This window comes from Sceloporus occidentalis, unplaced genomic scaffold (assembly GCF_023333645.1).
Source record: "Sceloporus occidentalis isolate IW3139 unplaced genomic scaffold, rSceOcc1.0.p SCAF_20, whole genome shotgun sequence".
In the NCBI taxonomy this organism is placed as follows: domain Eukaryota; kingdom Metazoa; phylum Chordata; class Lepidosauria; order Squamata; family Phrynosomatidae; genus Sceloporus; species Sceloporus occidentalis.
The window spans coordinates 10,650,765-10,669,870 of NW_028317000.1; the positions used below are offsets into that span (position 1 = coordinate 10,650,765).

Below are 19,106 nucleotides of genomic sequence, written 5' to 3' on the forward strand. Positions count from 1 at the left end.
GAATCCCAGGCCATTAGCTAAGAGGGCTGAGGCTTCTGGGAGTTGAAGTCCAAAATACCTGGAGGGCCAAAGTTTGGGAACCGCTGAATCAAGCCTCTTTCCTTACTCTTCTGCGCCCTCTAGAGGCGGCCTGAAGAATTGCGACGCCAAGGCCGCGCCCACGTCATGCTACGTCACTGGCTGGTCTCCCCCTCTAGTCCCCGCCCCCTTTGTCTCCCCTTTTCAAGATGGCGGCGGTGGGGCTCTTGCTTCTCAGTTGGAGCTGAGAAGAGGAAGACCCTTCAAGGCTGCAGGTACCTGGGAGGCCTCCTGAGAAGGAGGATGGGGCTTAGAGTGGCCAGTGGGCGATGGGGGCAACATGGGGGTCCTTAGTATCTCTGTGGCTGCATCCACACTGGAGGAATAACCCGGTTTGGCACCTTTTCTGGCTCAAGGCTATGGAATTCTGGGAGTTGGAGTTCCAGAATTCCATAGCCTTGATCCAGACAGCAAGTGGATGTTTTGGGATATAGGGTTGTTTTGGGAGTCAGTGAACATATCCCAGGATGCCTTATGGGGAAGTCAGAGGTCCATCCACACTGCAGGGATAATCCAGTTTGACACCAGTTTAACTGCCATGGCTCTATGCTAAGGGAGTCCTGGGAAGTGTCCTTGGCCGTGGCACCAGAGCAAAAGCCCAGATTCCCTGGCCATGGCAAGTGGGATAAGGCTGTAGTCTCCCAGAATGCCACAGTACAGAGCCATGGCTCCATACTGAGACCCAGAGTTTGGTAGACATCCAAAGTCCCAGAATTTGAAGTCCCAGACATGGAGCTGTGACAGTTAAAAAAATGTGCCAAGCTAGAATTCCCAGCATTCTATATTATGGAGCTGTGGCAGTTAAAGTGGCATCAAACACTAGTTCCCAGAATTCCATACTATTGAGCCGTGGCGGTTAAAGTGGGCCAAACTGCAATTCCTAGGCTTCCATAGCCAGGGCAAGTTGGGAGTGGTATCACCCAGATTTCCGTACCATTGGCAAGTTAAAGTGGATCAAGCGGTAGTTCCCAGGATTCCATAGCATGGAGGAGCCATGACATGTTAATGCGGCATCCAATTACAATTCCCAGTGTTAGATAGCATGGAGCCATGGCAGTTTGCCCAACTGCAACTCCTAGAATTCTGTAGCACTGAGCCATGGCAGTTAAAGTGGTATCTAACTACAATTCCCAGAATTCCATAGTAGTGAAGGCGCCCTTGTGGCGCAGTGGTTAAATGCTGTTCCTGCAGCAACAAGGCTCTGAGTTTGATCCCAGAGAGCTCCAAGGTTGCGTCAAGTTTCCATCCTTTCATAGGTCAGTAAAATGAATAACCTCTTAGAGCAATGGTCCCCAAACTGTGCTCTTTAAGGGAATTTTGGACTTCAACTCCCAGAATCCCAGGCTATTGGCCAACATGGCTGAGGCTTCTGGGAGCTGACGTCCAAAGTCTCTTATTAAAGGGCACAATTTGGGGACCACTAGCTTAGCGAGTGCTTAGTTGACTATGAAGCAATATAGAAATGTAAATGCTATTGCTATTGAGCCATGGCAAGTTAAAGTGGTATCAAACTACTGTTCCCCAGAATCCCATGCTATTGGACCATGGAAAGTTAAAGTGGACCAAGCTACCATTCCTAAAATTCAAGAGCATGGAGCCATGACAAGGTAACGCAGTATTAAATCCCAATTCCCAGAATCGGGTGGTATGTATGGAGCTGTGGCATTTGAAATTTACCGAACAGCCGTTCCTAGAATTGTATTAACACTAGAATTCTTTAGTCTTTAATGCACTCCGCAAAGTAGACAGATCTTGTAGCATCTTTGAGACTAAGGTGCAACAAGATCTCTCTACATGCTGATTCCACAGACTAACGCAGCTATAGCTTTGAATAGTCCACAAAGGGTTTCCAAACCTTTTCTGGGCTTCATTTTAAAAAAAGAAAACATTGGGAGCTAGGTGTATGCTGAAAACTGTACATCCAGATATTTGCAATCTCTAGCCCTGTGTGTAAATATTTAAATGGTGTCTCTAGGAGGTGAGGAATGCAGCCTCCAACACAAACACAACTATGTGTGAGAGAATCCAGTTGATTTAGAGAAATGTCATAGGGCCAAAAACTCAAAGGGCCGAAACCAAAAGGTGCTCAGCAATGTCTCCTTTTCATCCTGGAGACAAGTGACCAGTGGGGTCCCACAGGGCTCTGTCCTAGGACCAATGCTATTCAGCATCTTGATCAATGACTTGGATGAAGGAATAGATCAAGGGCATGCTTATCAAATAGAGGGCATGCTTATCAAATTTGCAGATGACACCAAATTAGGACGAGTAGCTAATCCCCCAGAGGACAGGATCAGAATTCAAAATGCCCTTGACAGATTAGAGGGCTGGGCTAAAGCTAACAGGATGAATTTCAACAGGGAGAAATGTAAGGGATGGGACTTAGGCAGAAATAATGAAATGCACAGGTCTAGGATACCTGGCTCGACAACAGTACATCTAGGAGTCTTAGTAAACCACAGGCTAAACATGAGTCAACAGTGTGATGCAGCAGCTAAAAAAGCCAGTGTGATCCTTGGTTGCATTAAGTTCTGGGCACCACAATTCAGAAAGGATGTTGAGAAGCTGGAGTGTGTCCAGAGGAGGGCAACTAAAATGGTGAAGGGTATGGAAACCATGCCCTATGAGGAGAGACTTAAGGAGCTGGGTATGTTTCGCCTGGAGAAGTGAAGGTTAAGAGGGGATATGATAGGCCTGTTTAAGTATCTGAAGGAATGTCATATCAAAGAGGGAACAGGTTTGTTTTCCACAGGTCTGAAGACTCATGTCCAAAACACACTGCAGAAATCATCCAGTTTGAGACCACTTTAATTGCCCTGGTTCAGTGCTAGGGAATCCTGGGAATTGTAGTTTATTGTAGCCTCAGAGTTCTCTGACAGAGAAGCCTAAATGTTCCCAGAATTTCCTAGTACTGAGTCAGGGCAGTTAAAGTGGTCTCTAACTGGATTATTTCTGCAGTGTGTTTTGGACCAAGGACAAGGAGCAATGGGTTCAAACTACAGGGGGCATATGTGTGTATATATATATATATATATATATATGTGTGTGTGTGTGTGTGTGTGTGTGTGTGTGTGTGTATGGGTATGTGTGTGTGTACACACACACACACACACACCACCAGATGGATGGATGGATAAATCTGGATCTTCATTTACTCACTTGCACAATTGTGTGTCTGATAGTCATCCTCTCTTCTAATAGAAAACTTGAGCTATTGATGAAGTTTGCTAAACTGGAAAACCCAGCCTTGTTAGCTTCTATGTATGTTGAGAGCATAGATATTAGAAGCTATTTGGTAATGCTTGTTCCTAGCTGGTAAGAAGCTGCAAGGCCTGCCTGGAATGCTGTAGACAGGAATGTCTTGTGTTTGCTGCTACCTGATTTTTAGTTTGCTTTTGTTAGGGCAGAGAGCAGGAGGTATGTTGCTGGGTTTCTCCCCAGCTGTGCTATACTTACAGATAAATTCCCTACTGTCTTAATCGTTTTTATGGACAGTTCTCACTTTTGTGCCAGAAGTCCTGGGGCTCTATTGGCGGAAAGCGTATAAAAGGTAGGCAGAGTGTGGCTCTGCAATTGCCAGGCTGCAACTCCCAGAAGCTTTAGCCTCATCACTAATGCAGCCTGGTGTTGGGAGTTGCATCTGGAGGTCTGCGTTTTGCCCACTCCTCACCTCTGCAGCCTTCCCCAAACTGTCCCTTTGACTCTTTGGCAAATGACATTAGTCGCTCCTGCTATTCAGGCTGAGAGACTGTTGGCATTTCTTGGGCAAAGCATCTGAAGAGATCTTTTTCGGGCAAGGCTGCTCTAAACAATTCTAAAGTAATTGACAGAGCCAGTATGAATTGTATCTGTTACATTTTAGGAAGGGATCCTGGAGGTCATATAGTCCAACCTTCCTCTCAGTGCAGGCTTTGCAGCTCAGGATGTAGCAATAGCATGCACAACAGAGAGCTGTCTGACATTTGCTGAAGTATCTCCAGTGCAGGAGAACCTATTGTCTCCTAAAGTGAAAGAGCTCTTTATGGTTGCAGAACAACTGAAAACCTGTTCCCTGTAGTTTTCATCCATTGCTTCTAGTCGTGCTCTCTGGAGCAACAGAACAATTCCAATCCAACTTCTTCTTGGGCAGACTTTCAGATATTTGAAGACAGATACCTTTTCTCCCCATAATCTTCCTTGTCTAGCTTAAACATAACATTTAGCCATTCCTCATGGGACTTACTGTATCTATTCATGTATATGTCTAGAATTTTATGTTTCAGTTGTGTGGCAAGCAGAATATGATGGAAGTAGCCAGGGTTAAGAGAATGAGAACTCTGCAGTATAAGGTTAGTTGTAGGTCTAGACCAGTGGTTCCCAAACTTTGGTCCTTCAGATGTTTTGGACTCCAGCTCCCAGAATTCCTGACAGTTGACCATATTTGCTGGGACTTCTGGGAGCTGAAGTCCAGAACACCTGGAGGACCAAGGTTTGGCACTCACTGGTTGACCAGCTCCCTTCATCCTACAGTTGGTCAATCAGGTGTCTCAGAAAAGCCACAGACAAGCTTGGACATGTTATTTTTTCCACTATGATTCCCAGAATGCCATAGCTAACACAGCTGGGGGATTTTGGAAGTAGTTGTGTGAAAAAGTAACTTTTCAAACTCTGGCTGACAAGCAGGGCCAGGAGTTACTAGCCTTTTCTCACTGTAGTTCTCCGCTGGCGTTCAAAAGGCCTGTTCTTCTATCTTTACAGGTGCGATTCCTGTCCTTCCAGCATCCAGGAAGGAAATCTCACCGACCGCCAGCACCATGCTCCGAAGGATTCTGGATCGGCCTTGCATCTTGGCTCTCCTCATTGGCTTCCAGTTTGCCTTCATGGCTTACTTCTCTTTTGGCGGCTTTCGAAACCTGGCCTCCCTCTTTGGGCATGATGGCAACCCAACTTTCGACTACTCTCGTACCCACGATGTCTACACCAACCTCAGCCTCTTGCCTCAGCAGCCATGGCCTGGCAATAACCACGTGCGATCCCTGCCATATTGCCCAGATCGGTCACCATACCTCAGTGAGTCTTGAATTCTGGAACTAGCGAAGGGATGACTGAGGTGCTGGGGCTGTTTTAGTCATGATGCTTAGTTTCAGAGTCCAGGAACAAGAAGATAGTGAGTCAACAGTTGTACAGTTGAAAGGCTCTGGAGGTCTCCTTCAGGAATAGCGTTTTAAAATCTGGGTTCTTGGGGTTACAGAGAAAAGTATTTCCCTTAAAGCTTTCCCAGGGTGTGTGTGTGTGTGTGTGAGAGAGAGAGAGAGAGAGAGGTTATTTTAATCTAGTACTCCAGATAAGGTGGCTGTAGCAGATTTCCTGAATTTTTGTCTTGTGCTTGGATTGAAGAATATGTTTATGCACTGCACCAGTTGTCCCCAAACTTTTTTTGGGCTACTGACCCCTTTCTTTTTGGGCAACAACCTTACTACCCCCAATGTCTATTTCCTGATATTAGGTGTACTGTTTGTGTAGCAGGCAGCTGGACAGCAGCAATTCCATAATCACAAAAATTCAACATGGGTTTCAGAGAAACAAGTCATGCCAGACAAATCTGATCTCTTTCTTTGATAAAATTACCAGCTTGGTAGACGAAGGGAATGCTGTGGATATACTATATCTTGATTTTACTAAGGCCTTTGACAAGGTTTTCCATGACATTCTTGCAAACAAGCTTGTAAAATGGGGGCTAGACAAGGCAACTGTTACATGGATTTGTAATTGGTTGACTGGCCAAAGCCAAAGGGTGCTCAACAATGGCTCCTTTTCATCCTGGAGAGAAGTGACCTGTGGGGTCCCACAGGGCTCTGTCCTGGGGCCAGTGTTATTCAACATCTTTATCAATGACTTGGAGGACAAAATTGGGGGCATACTTATCAAATTTGCAGATGACACCAAATTAGGGGGAGTAGCTAATACCCCAGAGGACAGGATCAAGATTCAAAAGGAGCTGAACAGACTAGAAAACTGGGCCACAGCTAACAAAATGAAATTCAACACGGAGAAATGTAAGGTACTGCACTTAGGGCGGAAAAACGAAAAGCACAGATATAGGATGGAGGACACCTGGCTGAATGAAACTACGTGTGAAAGGGATCTAGGAGTCCAAGTAGACCATAAGTTGAACATGAGTCAACAATGCGATGCGGCAGCTAAAAAGGCCAATGCGATTTTAGGCTGCATCAATAGAAGTATAGTGTCTAGATCAAGGGAAGTAATAGTGCCACTATATTCTGCTCTGGTCAGGCCCCACCTGGAATATTGCTTCCAGTTCTGGGCACCACAATTAAAAAAGGATGTGGAGAAACTGGAGCCATGTGTCCAAAGGAGGGCAACTAAAATGGTGAAGGGTCTGGAAACCATGTCCTCTGAGGAACAACTCAGGGAGCTGGGGATGTTTGGCCTGGAGAAAAGAAGGTTAAGAGGTGATATTATAGCCCTGTTTAAATATTTGAAGGGATGTCATATTCAGGAGGGAGCAAGCTTGTTTTCTGCTGCTCCAGAGAACAGGACCCGGAACAATGGATGCAAGCTCCAGGAAAAGAGATTCCACCTCAACATTAGGAGGAACTTCCTGACAGTAAGGGCTGTTCGACAGTGGAACACACTCTCTTGGAGTGTAGTGGAGTCTCCTCCTTTGGAGGTCTTTAAGCAGAGGCTGGATGGCCATCTGTCAGGTATGCTTTGAGATTTCCTGCATGGCAGGAGGTTGGACTGGATGGCCCTTGTGGTCTCTTCCAACTCTATGATTCTGTGATTCTATACTCAGGCGTATCCAGCTTGCCACCTCCTCCCGTCTCTTGTATGTGAATGTGAAAATGACCCAGGCCTGCTTCTCCCTCTTACCCATGCCAACCTTACAGCAAAAGGAAGACTTGTCTGCTTGGTTGCTGGTCCCAGGGTGACTGGATGCAAAGGGAGAAGAATCTGAGCAGCTGGTCAAGCAGCGACCAGGCAGCCACTTGCTTTGGGAGCAACAACCAAACAGCTGGCTGAACAGTGACTGAGAAGCCTCTCACCTGTGCCAGCCTTGCAGCAAAGGCCAACGTGGGTCATTGCTTCTCAGTCATTGCTTGACCAGCTGCTCGGTTGCTACTCCCAAGGTGACCAAGTGCAAAGATTGACACAGGACACAGCTGGTTTCCCACATTTATCTCTAGCAAGGAAGGACCCTCAGTCTGAGAGAGGCAAGCGAGGCAAAAGATTCTTGTAAAGAATCAATCCAGGATATTCTTCCCTCTTCCTTCCCAGAGACATGCCTTCCCCAAACAGCTTCAAGGCATTGTTCCCCAACACACAAACATTGCTTTTCCTGCTGCTTCTTCTCATGGCATGTCCAACAAAGACAGGAGAAGCAGCACAGCTCCAATTTGCCAGCCAAGTCCCAGTAAAACTCACAAACTTAAGTAGGGTCCCAAATTTGAAAGCTCCTTTTGGCTGCAGGTTCTCCCCATCACCACATGCTCTAATTCCTCATTTCCACCATGGTCCCCTTGTCTTTCCTGCACACCAGCACTTTGACTGAAGACGCTGCCCCCTTGGATCTTTGCACTGCCTCAGGTGCGGGGGGCAGGCTGTCCACTTCGGGAATCACTGAATTGGACCAATGTAAATTATGCATACAGTATAATGTGGCATTTTGGGAGAGTTGCTGAGGAGCTAATTCTCTTCTACAGCAGATGCTTACTTCCACCTTGAAAGATTTGGTACAAACCTCTAAGTCCCCAAGCTCTGCTGTTACAAATACTGCGTTCATATGTATATGTACTTGGAAAATGTGTGTGTGTGTGTATATACATTTACATAATGCTGTATATAGCAGCTTTCTCTTGATGTGTTGGACTACAGTTTGCACGATACCCATCTAGTATGCCCATTGGCAGTTGCCTTTAGCACGTCTTGGTGGCACAAGGTTACATAGAATTGGTATATAGGTTTTCAAGGGATAATGGATGTCAGTTTTAGTCCTTTACCTTAGAAGGGCATTAGCTTGGGGAACACAGCTGTATAGCAGTGAACTAGGAACATCATAAAAGACCACCCCATTGCCCATAGCTATTTTTATTATCTGCCTATCTTTTAACTAATTTTAACTTGAATTTGTAATTTGAATTTTTTTTTTTGAATTTGTAATTAAGTGTTATATTTTATGCTGGTGGTAGTTTGGGGGATTGTGAAATTTTATGATTTGTTGTATTATGTATTTTATTATCTTACTGTAAACTGCCTTGATTCGGAGGGAGAGGTGGGCTAATAATAATAATAATAATAATAATAATAATAATAATAATAATAATAATAAATTAATGAGTTGCCTTTATATCCGATCATGTCAGCCTAGGACTGTCTGCTTGGTTGGGCAGTGGTTCTCTGGGGTCTCAAGCAAAGAGGGGCTTTCATATCACATGCTACTTGACCCTTTTAACTGGAGATGCTTGGGATTTCAATCTGGCACCTTTTGTAAAGAGAGCAGGTGAAGTTTCTGAACTTCAGGTTTTTTATCTACTCAGCTTTTACCCACTCAGGTTGCCAGACACTCTGACCCAAAGCAGGCTACTTCAAGATGAACGGTCAGTTTAACCAGCTAGTTCAAAGATGCAGCGGGAGAACTTGGGTACCTTCTTGAGCAAAGTGGCCTAGATGTGAAGAAAAATGTCTGGGATCCTTTATTTGCTGATAGTGGAATGAGATTGGTTGTCTGGCATCTTTTGATTCCCTCAGGGCCTGGAAAATCCTGAGTCGTGATGATAGCATTTTAGTTAAAATTATCTTTCAGATATTCCTCTAATTTTTAGCATCCCCAGTAGTTCTGGGAACTGATGCCCAATCCACAGGCAACTGGGAACTGATGCCCAAGCCAGTTTGAGCCCCATGTCTATGACAGCAAAGGGAAGAACCTGATCCCCAGATTTCTTTGGAGATGATGGTGATTTTCCTGGCTGCTGTTTAGTGTGGTGCTTCATTCTGCTGTTGTGGTATTACAGAAAGCCCAGATGGACTTGGCACAAGGATGAGGTAGCATTTGTTTCTAACAGCTTATTGTTGTCTTTTTGCATGTGTGGTGTCTTTCGGTTCCCCCTTTTCCTAAAAATCCTACTTAAAGGTTAAAATTGACTAAAGGGCCCCCTTGGCACTAGAAGACAAAAGTCAGCTCACTTTAATCTGTTGGTTGAGAAGTTATTAGCAGGACTCACAATTCCTCTCATGTCTTACAGGAACTAGAAATTTAGGTGAATTATTTGGGATTTTATAAGGTTATATCAGAAATGAAACAAGGGGCCAAAGTCCAGCCTTTTTGAACCCAGATGTGCAGAAGCAGCGGCGCCTTTCTGATTCTGTTCTTGTTCTTTTTCTCTCACCCTACCAATCCCAGTTGGGCCCTTGACTGTGAGCTTCAGGCATGTGCCAACACTGGAGCAGATTCAGGAGAAGAACCCAGCGGTGGCCCTTGGAGGCCGGTACTGCCCTGCCACCTGTGAGTCACACTCCCGGACAGCCATCATCATCCCACACCGCAACCGGGAGACGCACCTTCGCCACTTGCTGTACTACCTTCACCCTTTTCTTCAACGCCAGCAGCTGCAATATGGAATCTATGTTGTACATCAGGTTTGTTTGTGGGTTTGCTTGTGGGTGGAGTGAGCGCTATGTGGTCCTAGGCAGCCTGGCTAATAGCTAAAGGAGGTTGATTGTGTGCTATCCTGCCCACACACCTCTGCTACCATGACACAGAGGGAGCAAACATTAAAAAAAGGAAATCCCACATATGGAAAAGATGAGAAATCTCTCTTTCACACTACAGTTATATCCCTTTAACTGCATGGAAACATCGTATGGGATCCTAGGATATGTAGTTTGTTGAAGAATTAGCACTGTCTGGCAGACAATTTGAAATACCACATGAAATGACAAATCGCAGGATTCCATAGGCTAGAGGGTAGTGTGAGAGTGACCAACAATTATAGAATGGATGAATATTATTTGTATCATTTTATAAATTTGTGTAAGTCATCATCTCTCACTAATGCTGACTGTGATGTTGGGAGCTTCAGTCCTGAAGCATCCAGAGTGCCATGTGTTCCCAGCTTAAAAAGATACTGTGATGTTGCAAAAGCTGATTGCATCAATTAATGGCATCTGAAGCAGCTTTTGTTACACGGAAGCTCCTCTGCGCCAACTGTGTGTTGTCTTTTTGGTGGTGGCTTCTGGCCCACTCAACCCCCTGATCTTCTGCAGGCTGGGAATGCCACCTTCAACCGGGCCAAGCTCTTGAACGTGGGCGTGAAGGAGGCCTTGAAGGATGAAGAATGGAACTGCCTCTACCTCCACGATGTAGACCTCATCCCAGAGAATGACTACAACATCTATGCCTGTGACCCCTGGAGCCCCAAGCATGTCTCTGTCGCCATGAACAAGTTTGGCTACAAGTGAGGGAACGGGATAGAAAGGGGGGTATGAGGCTTGGCTTCTCAGGTGGCACTGCTCTTGAGAGATGGCCGATGGGTGGGTTATGTGTTGACCAGTTGAGGGCTGTTCCAGGTTTGAGGGAGCACTGGGCAATGTTATTTCTGGTAAGGCCCCCTTAATGGGACCTAGTTATGGCAGTAGTGGTCCTGAGGTTGTTGGAACTGCTATTTTGATTTCCCATAATACCCTGGGGCACTGGTGACATTTAAAAAGAAGGCTCTCACACATAACAATTGGGGAAGAGAAGCAGTCAGACTCATTCGGCCCTGGCAAACCCCTAGAATAGTTATTCCCAACCTGGGATCCAAAATGCGTATAATCTCTGGCCATTAGGCATGTTGCAGGTAATGGGGGTTGTAGTTAAAGTACAATACTTACATTGACCTGTGGATAAGTCGACTCAGGTATTTTGGGTCAATTTTTTGACTAAATTGTTTAGACTTGTACGTGGGTGTATATAGTAATTGGTTACTCTGGTCTTTTGGCACCTGGGTCAATAGCAGCCTGGTGCCAAAAGCACACAGTTCTAATGAAATTAATTCAAAGTTCTCAAGTGCTTACATACCTGAATCCACTCCTGGTTAATCTGCCCACAAGCTTTTTTTCATTTCACTACTATAATTTAGTGCTGGGGCTGGTGGAGAACCATGTTGCTGCTGCTGTTGTTAAGTAATGGGTCAAAACCTCTTGCTGTCTTAGTTACCCAGAGATCTACTGATCTGCCTTCTGCCCAACTTTGGCCTAGATTACTCTGAGACTGTTGAAATGCTGGCAAAGAGAGGGAATGCCCTCCAGCAGCCAGAGTCCCTTTCATAATTATAGCAGTATGATTCTACTTTAAAGGCCATGGCTGCATCCTCTGCAATCCTAAGTATCTCCCCTCGAAACTTTAGATCCCAGGATTGCATAGGATGGTGCCATGACAGTTAAAGTGGCCTCAAAGAACTATAATTGTGTGGCGTGAGAGACCCAGGTTGATGGGTGTGGAAGGAATCACTTTGCGTTGTCCTTTCTATGTAGAAAGATCTTGCAGCACTTTTGAGACTAATCAAACGAAAGAAGTTGGCAGCATGAGCTTTCTTAGACTAAAGTCTACTTCCTGCGATGCATCTTATGTCTAGGAAGAAAGCTCATGCTGCCAACTTCTTTCGTTTGGTTAGTCTCAAAGGTACTACAAGATCTCTCTGCATACTGGCTCTGCAGACTAACATGGCTTTATCTTTGAATTGTCTCAGAAAGGAGGCAGAGAAAGGAGGCTTAGTCCAACCAGCAGTGGTTCTCCTAGCATTTCTTCCAGAGAGGATGGTGTTCATATGATTCTATGATTCATTCTGTGACTTAGACTTTTATCTCTTGGTAGGCAGCATGATTCCTGACAGGTTAACAACACTGACCTATCTGTCTCCAGCCTTCCCTATTCACAGTATTTTGGTGGTGTGTCGGCCCTCACTCCGGAGCAGTACCTGAAGATAAATGGCTTCCCCAATGAGTACTGGGGCTGGGGCGGTGAGGATGATGACATTGCTACCAGGTGAGTGCCCCCATTTGCCACCGCTTCCCTTCTTGGCCATTCTTCTTTCATTCTGCCTTCCTTGTGCCTCTCTATCACAATCCATCTCCCTCCCAGTTGCTTAGAGTTTGCTTTGTTGGTTGTGGTCTTTTGGCACCTTGAGTCAGGATCTCAATAGGATCTCAGGTGATGATGGTAAGGAGTGGAGGGAGGATTGTAATCCTTTAGTCCTGCATCCCCTTTGCTAGAAGTCTTACTCAGCCACCTTGGGAGGTAGACAGTGCTCACACGCTTATAAATGCATCTTGTCAAGCCTAAGGACTGGAAACCTTTCAAAAGCAGCACAGCTCGGATTTCTTTTAAGAGGATATTGTCTGAGCGAGAAAGCACCCTCTTTTTGTTGCTGCTTTGCGTAGAATTGTGGCATAGGTACGTCCATTTTTTCCCAGTCTAAAAATGAGCCATGGATGAGAGTACCTTCAACAGGTACTTTTTAGGGCATTCTTTAGCATCGGAGCCTTTTTCTCATCTCATTTTATTGTACTGGGATCCCTTGGAACACAGTTCCCACTCAGAAGCCCCAGCCTTATTCCATCCCTCTCTTCCTGATCTATGACTGGAGTGGTACCTTCCTTCTCATTGCCTTCATCATCATCTTTTTCTCTCTTTCTTTCTCCACTCCACCTTGTGCTCTCTCTTGGATCCTTGCATGCTCATTTCCCCTCCCACTAAAGGTGTGGGTTAGGCTGAAGCGTCCAGGTAAGATGGAACAACAACAAAGAACAGTAATTCCATTAGTTATTGCATAACCTTTCACAATTTTCCAGGGGGTTTGGACTGTAACTCCCATCAGCTCCAGGAGATATGTCCTGTCCAATGGTGAGGACTCATGGGAGCTGAAGTCTAAAATGTTGGTGATCCCAGGTACATAAAGGCAGATATAGGGTGATGTCAGGGAAACAACGCTCCTTCATATGTTGCAGAAGTACAGTTCCCATCATCCCTGGCCATTGCTATAGTAGCTTGGCCAGATGGGAGTTGAAGTTCAACAACATCTGAAGGGCCACACCTTTCCTAGCCATGGGGTAAACCTTGTCACCCGGTAACACTTCCTATGTTCCATTTATGTATTCATTAGTGAGGCTGTGACTGAGACAGTTACTAAAAATTGGGAAGAAACTACCATACCTATATAATATGGAGTTATATGTTCAATAGGATGGCAGGTTGATGTGTTTCCCTCTGTAGTTTTCCAATGGGCAGGCAGTGTTCCCAGCTTGGCATCCTCCAGATGTGTTGGACCACAGCTCCCATCATTCCCAGCAAGCTGGCAGGGGATGATGTGCATTGTCCAAAACATCTGGAAGGTATGAATTCAGGGGTTTCTCTATAGTGTTGTTGTTGATGATGAGAGTGGGAACAGTGTGGCCTTTCAGTGTTTCTGGAAAAGCCAAAGAAACAGTGAACAAAATATGAAGAAAGTGAGGTTTTTTAAGTTCTGATAGGCTGCATCCTCCCTGCAAAAATAATCCAGTTTGACACCACTTTAACTGCCATGGCTCAGTGCTTTGGAAGTCTGGAAATTTCCCAGAATTCCAAAGCATTAAGCCATGGCAGTTAAAATGGTGTCAAACTGGATTGTTTCTGCAGTGTGGATGCAGCCAGAGATTTGCTCAAGAAACAGTTTTCTCCTCCTCACCCCTCAGTTGTGCCTATTTAAGGAATTCGGCAAAGATTGCACATCCATTGCCATGGCAACTGTTCCTTCTTTCTCAGCAGGGAAATCAGTTCAATTCTTGCATTTTGCCTTGGCTCAAGCTCTGTAAAGATCTGAGTAGAGGGAAAGGGAAGACACTAGGTTTGTGGAGAAGTCAGATTCAAGCTTGGGTTCAGACAGTTTGTTCATGTTTCTGGCCTTAGCTGCTTCTTCAAATGCCACTGGGTTGAAAAAGAGAAAGAGCTCAGTGCCCACTGCCATGATAGGTTGGTAGTCTCTGATTTCCTAGCAGGGCAAGGCCAGTTCTTTTTACCAAAAAAACATGGCTAGAGTAGGCAGGGGCCCAAGGCTAGGGCATCCCTGGAACAACCTGATGCTTCTGACTTGCATTTTTGCTTTCCCCAGAGTACGTCTGGCTGGCATGAAGATATCCCGGCCTCCGGTTTCCATTGGACACTACAAGATGGTGAAGCATAAGGGAGACAAAGGCAATGAGGAGAACCCACACAGGTATTGTAGAGAATCCTAGAGTTGGAAGAGACCTCAAGTGCCATCCCATACTCCATTCTGCCATGCAGGAATACATAATCGAAGCACTCCCAACAGTTGGCCTTCATGTCTCTATTAAAAAACCTTCAAAGGAGACTCCACCACACTCCAAGGGAGGGTCTTCCACTGTTGAACAGCTCTTACTGTCAAGAAGTTCCTCCTAATGTTGAGGTGGAATCTCTTTTCTTGTAGCTTGCATCCATTGTTTCGTGTTCTAGTCTCTGGAGCAGCAGAAAACAAGCTTGCTCCATCCTCAGTATTTAAACAGGGCTATCATATAACCTCTTAACCTTCTCTTCTCCCAGGCTAAAGTCGTTGCAAAAATTCAAAGATATAGGCATGAATCTAATGAATCACATAGACCAAGATCCAGCAAGAGGGACTGAATGTGTACAGAGCAAAGGGGATTGAAGAATCATAGAATCATAGAATCGTAGAGTTGGAAGAGACCACTAGGGCCATTCAGTCCAACCCCCTGCCATGCAGGAAATCCAAATCAAAGCATCCCTGACAGATGGCCATCCAGCCTCTGTTTAAAGACCTCCAAGGAAGGAGACTCTATCACCTTCCGAGGAAGTGCATTCCACTGTCGAACAGCCCTTACTGTCAGGAAGTTCCTCCTAATGTTCAGGTGGAATCTCTTTTCCTGTAGCTTGCATCCATTGTTCCGGGTCCTGTTCTCTGGAGCAGCAGAAAACAAGCTTGCTCCCTCCTCAATATGACATCCTTTCAAATATTTAAACAGGGCTATCATATCACCTCTTAACCTTCTCTTCTCCAGGCTAAACATCCCCAGCTCCCTAAGTCGTTCCTCATAGGGCATGGTTTCCAGACCCTTCACCATTTTTGTCGCCCTCCTTTGGACACGCTCCAGTTTCTCAATGTCCTTTCTGAATTGTGGCGCCCAGAACTGGACACAATATTCTAGGTGGGGCCTGACCAAAGCAGAATACAGTGGCACTATTACTTCTCTTGATCTTGACACTATACTTCTATTGATGCAGCCTAAAATAGCATTGGCCTTTTTAGCTGCCGCATCACACTGTTCACTCATGTTCAACTTGTGGTCTACTTGGACTCCTAGATCCCTTTCACACGTAGTTTCATTCAGCCAGGTGTCACCCATCCTATATCTGTGCATTTTATTTTTCCGCCCTAAGTGCAATACCTTACATTTCTCTGTGTTGAATTTCATTTTGTTAGCTTTGGCCCAGCTTTCTAGTCTATTCAGGTCATTTTGAATCTTGATCCTGTCTGGGGTATTAGCTATTCCCCCTAATTTGGTGTCATCTGCAAATTTGATAAGTATGCTCCCAATTCTGTCATCCAGGTCATTGATAAAGATGTTGAATAGCACTGGACCCAGGACAGATCCCTGTGGGACCCCACTGGTCACCTCTCTCCAGGATGAAAAGGAGCCATTGTTGAGCACCCTTTGGGTTCGGCCGGTCAACCAATTACAGATCCATTTAACAGTTACCTTGTCTAGCCCACATTTTACAAGCTTGTTTGCAAGAATGTCATGGGAAACCTTGTCAAAGGCCTTACTGAAATCAAGATATACTATATATCCACAGCATTCCCTTCATCTACCAAGCTGGTAATTTTATCAAAGAAAGAGATTAGATTTGTCTGGCATGACTTGTTTCTCTGAAACCCATGTTGACTTTTTGTGATTATGGCATTGCCTTCTAGATGTTCACAGACTCTCTGTTTAATGATCTGCTCCAGAATCTTTCCTAGAACTGATGTCAGAACTGGAACTAGAAGTGTCTGGCTATGACCCTACAACCAGATGAAGGCCAATGGCATTGCTTGAGGTGTGCCAGGATCCCCAATGTGTGAAGGCATAACCTGTCTCTTCTGCCGTAGTTATGAGAATTGTGTATTTGCCTTGAGGCAGAGGCCTAACTCACCGCAAGGATCTACTCAGGTTCTGAGTAGAACCTCCAAGATCTACAGTTGTTCCAGGATTCTCATAATTCTCACTGAGAATTTAAAAAAAATTGAAATGTTAAAAAATATCTAAATAACCAATCCAGTCCCCACCCCCAGATATTTTGGCTTGCAACTCTCAGAATTCTTGACCAGGTTGGGCTGATGGGAGAAGAAGTCCAAAACATCTGAAAGACACTAGGATGGTGGAAAAGGCACTTGTGATGGCCCAGTGCAGTGCTGTCTGGACTACAAGATGATCTTTCAGATTTTCTAAGACAGGAATGGGATGTTTTTGGTTAGCTGCATCCCTCATCTTTAGCCATTGCTTACGGGTGAAGGAGGTTGCAATCCAGCACCTTCTGGAAGGTCGTGTTTTTAAAAGAGTAGCTTGTAGCTATGGTTCTCTTGCTGTTTTCATTTTTTTGTGCTGCAGTCATTTTTATTTGATGCTGTTGGTGCCTTGCATACAACCGACAGCAGCTTTAGGCTATATAGGGTGGAGGTCTTTATTCTCTTTTTCAGCTGTCTGTCTCTCCCTCTCCTTTGTAGGTTTGATCTGCTGATCAGGACACACCGGGCCTGGACTCAGGATGGCATGAATTCCCTCACATACAAACTCCTGTCGAAGGAACTGCTCCCCCTTTACACCAACATCACAGCTGACATTGGCACCAACCCTCGAGTGACCAAGGGTGGGAAGGGTGCCTTGCCCAGCCTCAGAGGGAGGAACTACGGCGGCAGCAACCATGAGTTCCGGCAGGAAATGTTACGCAAGACTCCCTTTGTCAAGCTATCCCAGGCAATGGGTTGGGGCGACGTGCCCTTTGGGACCATCCAGGCGCTGCTGGATCCAGGAAAGAAGGAGCATCTCGCACCAAATGCGGAGAAAATCCAAACAAGCCTTGCAATAGGGAAAGAGGAGACTGGAGCCCCCAGTGTTGGAACATCAGTCCAGGCTGCAGCCAGCATGGAGGTTCCAAAGCCCACAGCGGAAGGTGGGAAAGAGAAACGGCTCCACAGTGCTGGGTGGGCAAGCTTGGGCTCTTCCCGAAATTTGGCTGAGGGCACTGCCTCGGGCACAACACACTGGGAGGCAATGAGCAATCATACTGGCTGAGAAGGTAGAGACTAAAGAGGGTAGGTCCAAGCGCTCTGTAGCCACTGCCCAGCTGCCGTGTCTAGAACCAATTGTAGGAGTTGCACTACTGCTGTGGCCCGGAGGCCTTTACAGGCCCTCTCCCTGTGTGTGGTGGGCAGGTTGTGTTTAAGGGCCAGGTTTGCCAAATCTGGCCAACGAAGAGATCCCAAGTGCAGGAGGATGAAACACCTGTGAAACTCTGAGGGAATGTGCTCCCTGTTTTGTTCCCTTGCTGGTGGTCTCCATCTCCTTCTTGCAGATGGGAAATCTTGGTCACTGCTCAGAGGTCCGGTGTCCTGCACAGGAATAACCCTTCACAATTTGAATCAGGGTCATATCCCACTAACTGGTATTGGCGGGAATCTCTATATACACTTTTCAAATGGTGATGAAGTTGACTTGAAGTTCACGTGCTGCTGAGTGGAAGAGTGGCTTGAGTTAGATAAATGCCAGTTGCCTTTGGGTAAACTAGGGGGGACTTCTCCACCTCTACGTGAAGGCAGGTCCCACACAATCAAAGGTGGGTAGCTCCTGCAAAGGCCTTGACCTCTTGCAGCCCCAAACTGCAACCTGTCCCCTTCTTCCTCTTGGCTAGTTTAGAAGAGGAGGGAGGTTCTAGACGTGCCCCTGCAGATGCCGAATGTCTTCCGCATGAAGCCTTTCCAAGAGGACCTGAAAAGATTGCCTGGTTTAGCCAGGCTTCAGACTGACCCCTCTTGTTTCTTTTCTGAAATAAGACTTGGGCCTTAGTTGGGCCCCTGCCACCAACGAGTTGAGAGTAGGCCTGGTTCTTTACTTCATCTTTCTGCTCACACCCAAATTTTTGCAACTGAGTCACACCCAAGATAAGAAATTTTGCACAGAGAAGGTCCCTCAGTTAATTTGATGTCTGTGGAAGAGGGCAAGTCCAAGCTGTTTTCTCAGGCCTACACAATCCAGCCAGTGAGCAACAAACCTAGTGCAATCCGAGTAGTGATTTAGCCAGGTGCACTGGACTCTTATCGGCTGTGCCACTGTCCAATGCCCCTGGCTTCCAGAACTCAACGTGGTTTGAGACTGGAACTTTGTTTTTCTTTTAGAGCCCAGCAAGAAATACTTGCCAAGATTAGCTCTGTTGTGGTTCAGTTGGGGCATACCTGTATGTACTTTTTAGCTCTGGAGCAATAAGCTACCCACCTTTGGAAGTTGATCACATAAATGCTGTAAGCGCAGTTCCACACCTGCCACCAAATACTCCAGGGACCGCAACCACACTTCGGGCTGGGAAAGGCCTCCATGGAGCTACTGAACGGTTGGGTTCTTTAGGTCCCCATCACTACCACTCCAAAAATGCTGGAAAGTAGAGGCTGTAAACATGGCAGGAATAGATGTAGCTCTGTGCTGTTCAATGCCTACCTGCCTTTCAGGATCGCTCTTCCCCTATTCCCATTTTTCTTGGGGCTGGCCCCAGCCTGCCCTCCTCTTCACCTCATATGTGCGTCTCACAATCTTTCGTTTTCTGACAACAGTGTGTAGCTATTTATTCTATTTATGGAGTTATCTCTCGCTGTAACTGCTGCTGTTCCCTTCCCATTTTTGATAATTGATTTTTTAAAATAATAATAAAAAATATTGTCCATGAATTAAAAAGTAAGTCGTTGTTTTTGGTCACTGTCTTTGCCTCTGGGTACTGCCCTTTCCTG

The 19,106-nt window shown here is 45.8% G+C and overlaps 1 protein-coding gene across 2 annotated transcripts; it reads left to right on the plus strand.

The window, feature by feature from the left end:
* The first annotated feature begins 243 nt into the window (after positions 1 to 243).
* On the plus strand, positions 244 to 19,037 carry B4GALT3 (beta-1,4-galactosyltransferase 3). Of its 2 annotated transcripts, none has more exons than XM_089483700.1 (7): positions 244 to 293; positions 4,816 to 5,127; positions 9,479 to 9,714; positions 10,342 to 10,532; positions 11,981 to 12,103; positions 14,205 to 14,309; positions 16,836 to 19,037. In XM_089483700.1, the coding sequence occupies exons 2-7, from the start codon at positions 4,872 to 4,874 to the stop codon at positions 17,401 to 17,403; spliced, it is 1,479 nt and encodes a 492-aa protein (XP_089339826.1). In that variant the 5' UTR covers positions 244 to 293; positions 4,816 to 4,871; the 3' UTR covers positions 17,404 to 19,037. The 2 variants fall into 2 exon arrangements, with proteins under 2 accessions (XP_089339826.1, XP_089339827.1); XM_089483701.1 differs by lacking the exon at positions 244 to 293 and adding an exon at positions 1,452 to 1,685.
* Positions 19,038 to 19,106: the final 69 nt, after the last annotated feature.

Coding starts and splice junctions, on each gene's coding strand:
- B4GALT3 (XM_089483700.1), top strand. CDS start 4,872: ATGCTCCGAAGGATTCTGGATCGGCCTTGCATCTTGGCTCTCCTCATT. Junction 12,104..14,204: donor GATGATGACATTGCTACCAG/GTGAGTGCCCCC, acceptor TGCTTTCCCCAG/AGTACGTCTGGCTGGCATGA. Junction 14,310..16,835: donor AATGAGGAGAACCCACACAG/GTATTGTAGAGA, acceptor TCTCCTTTGTAG/GTTTGATCTGCTGATCAGGA.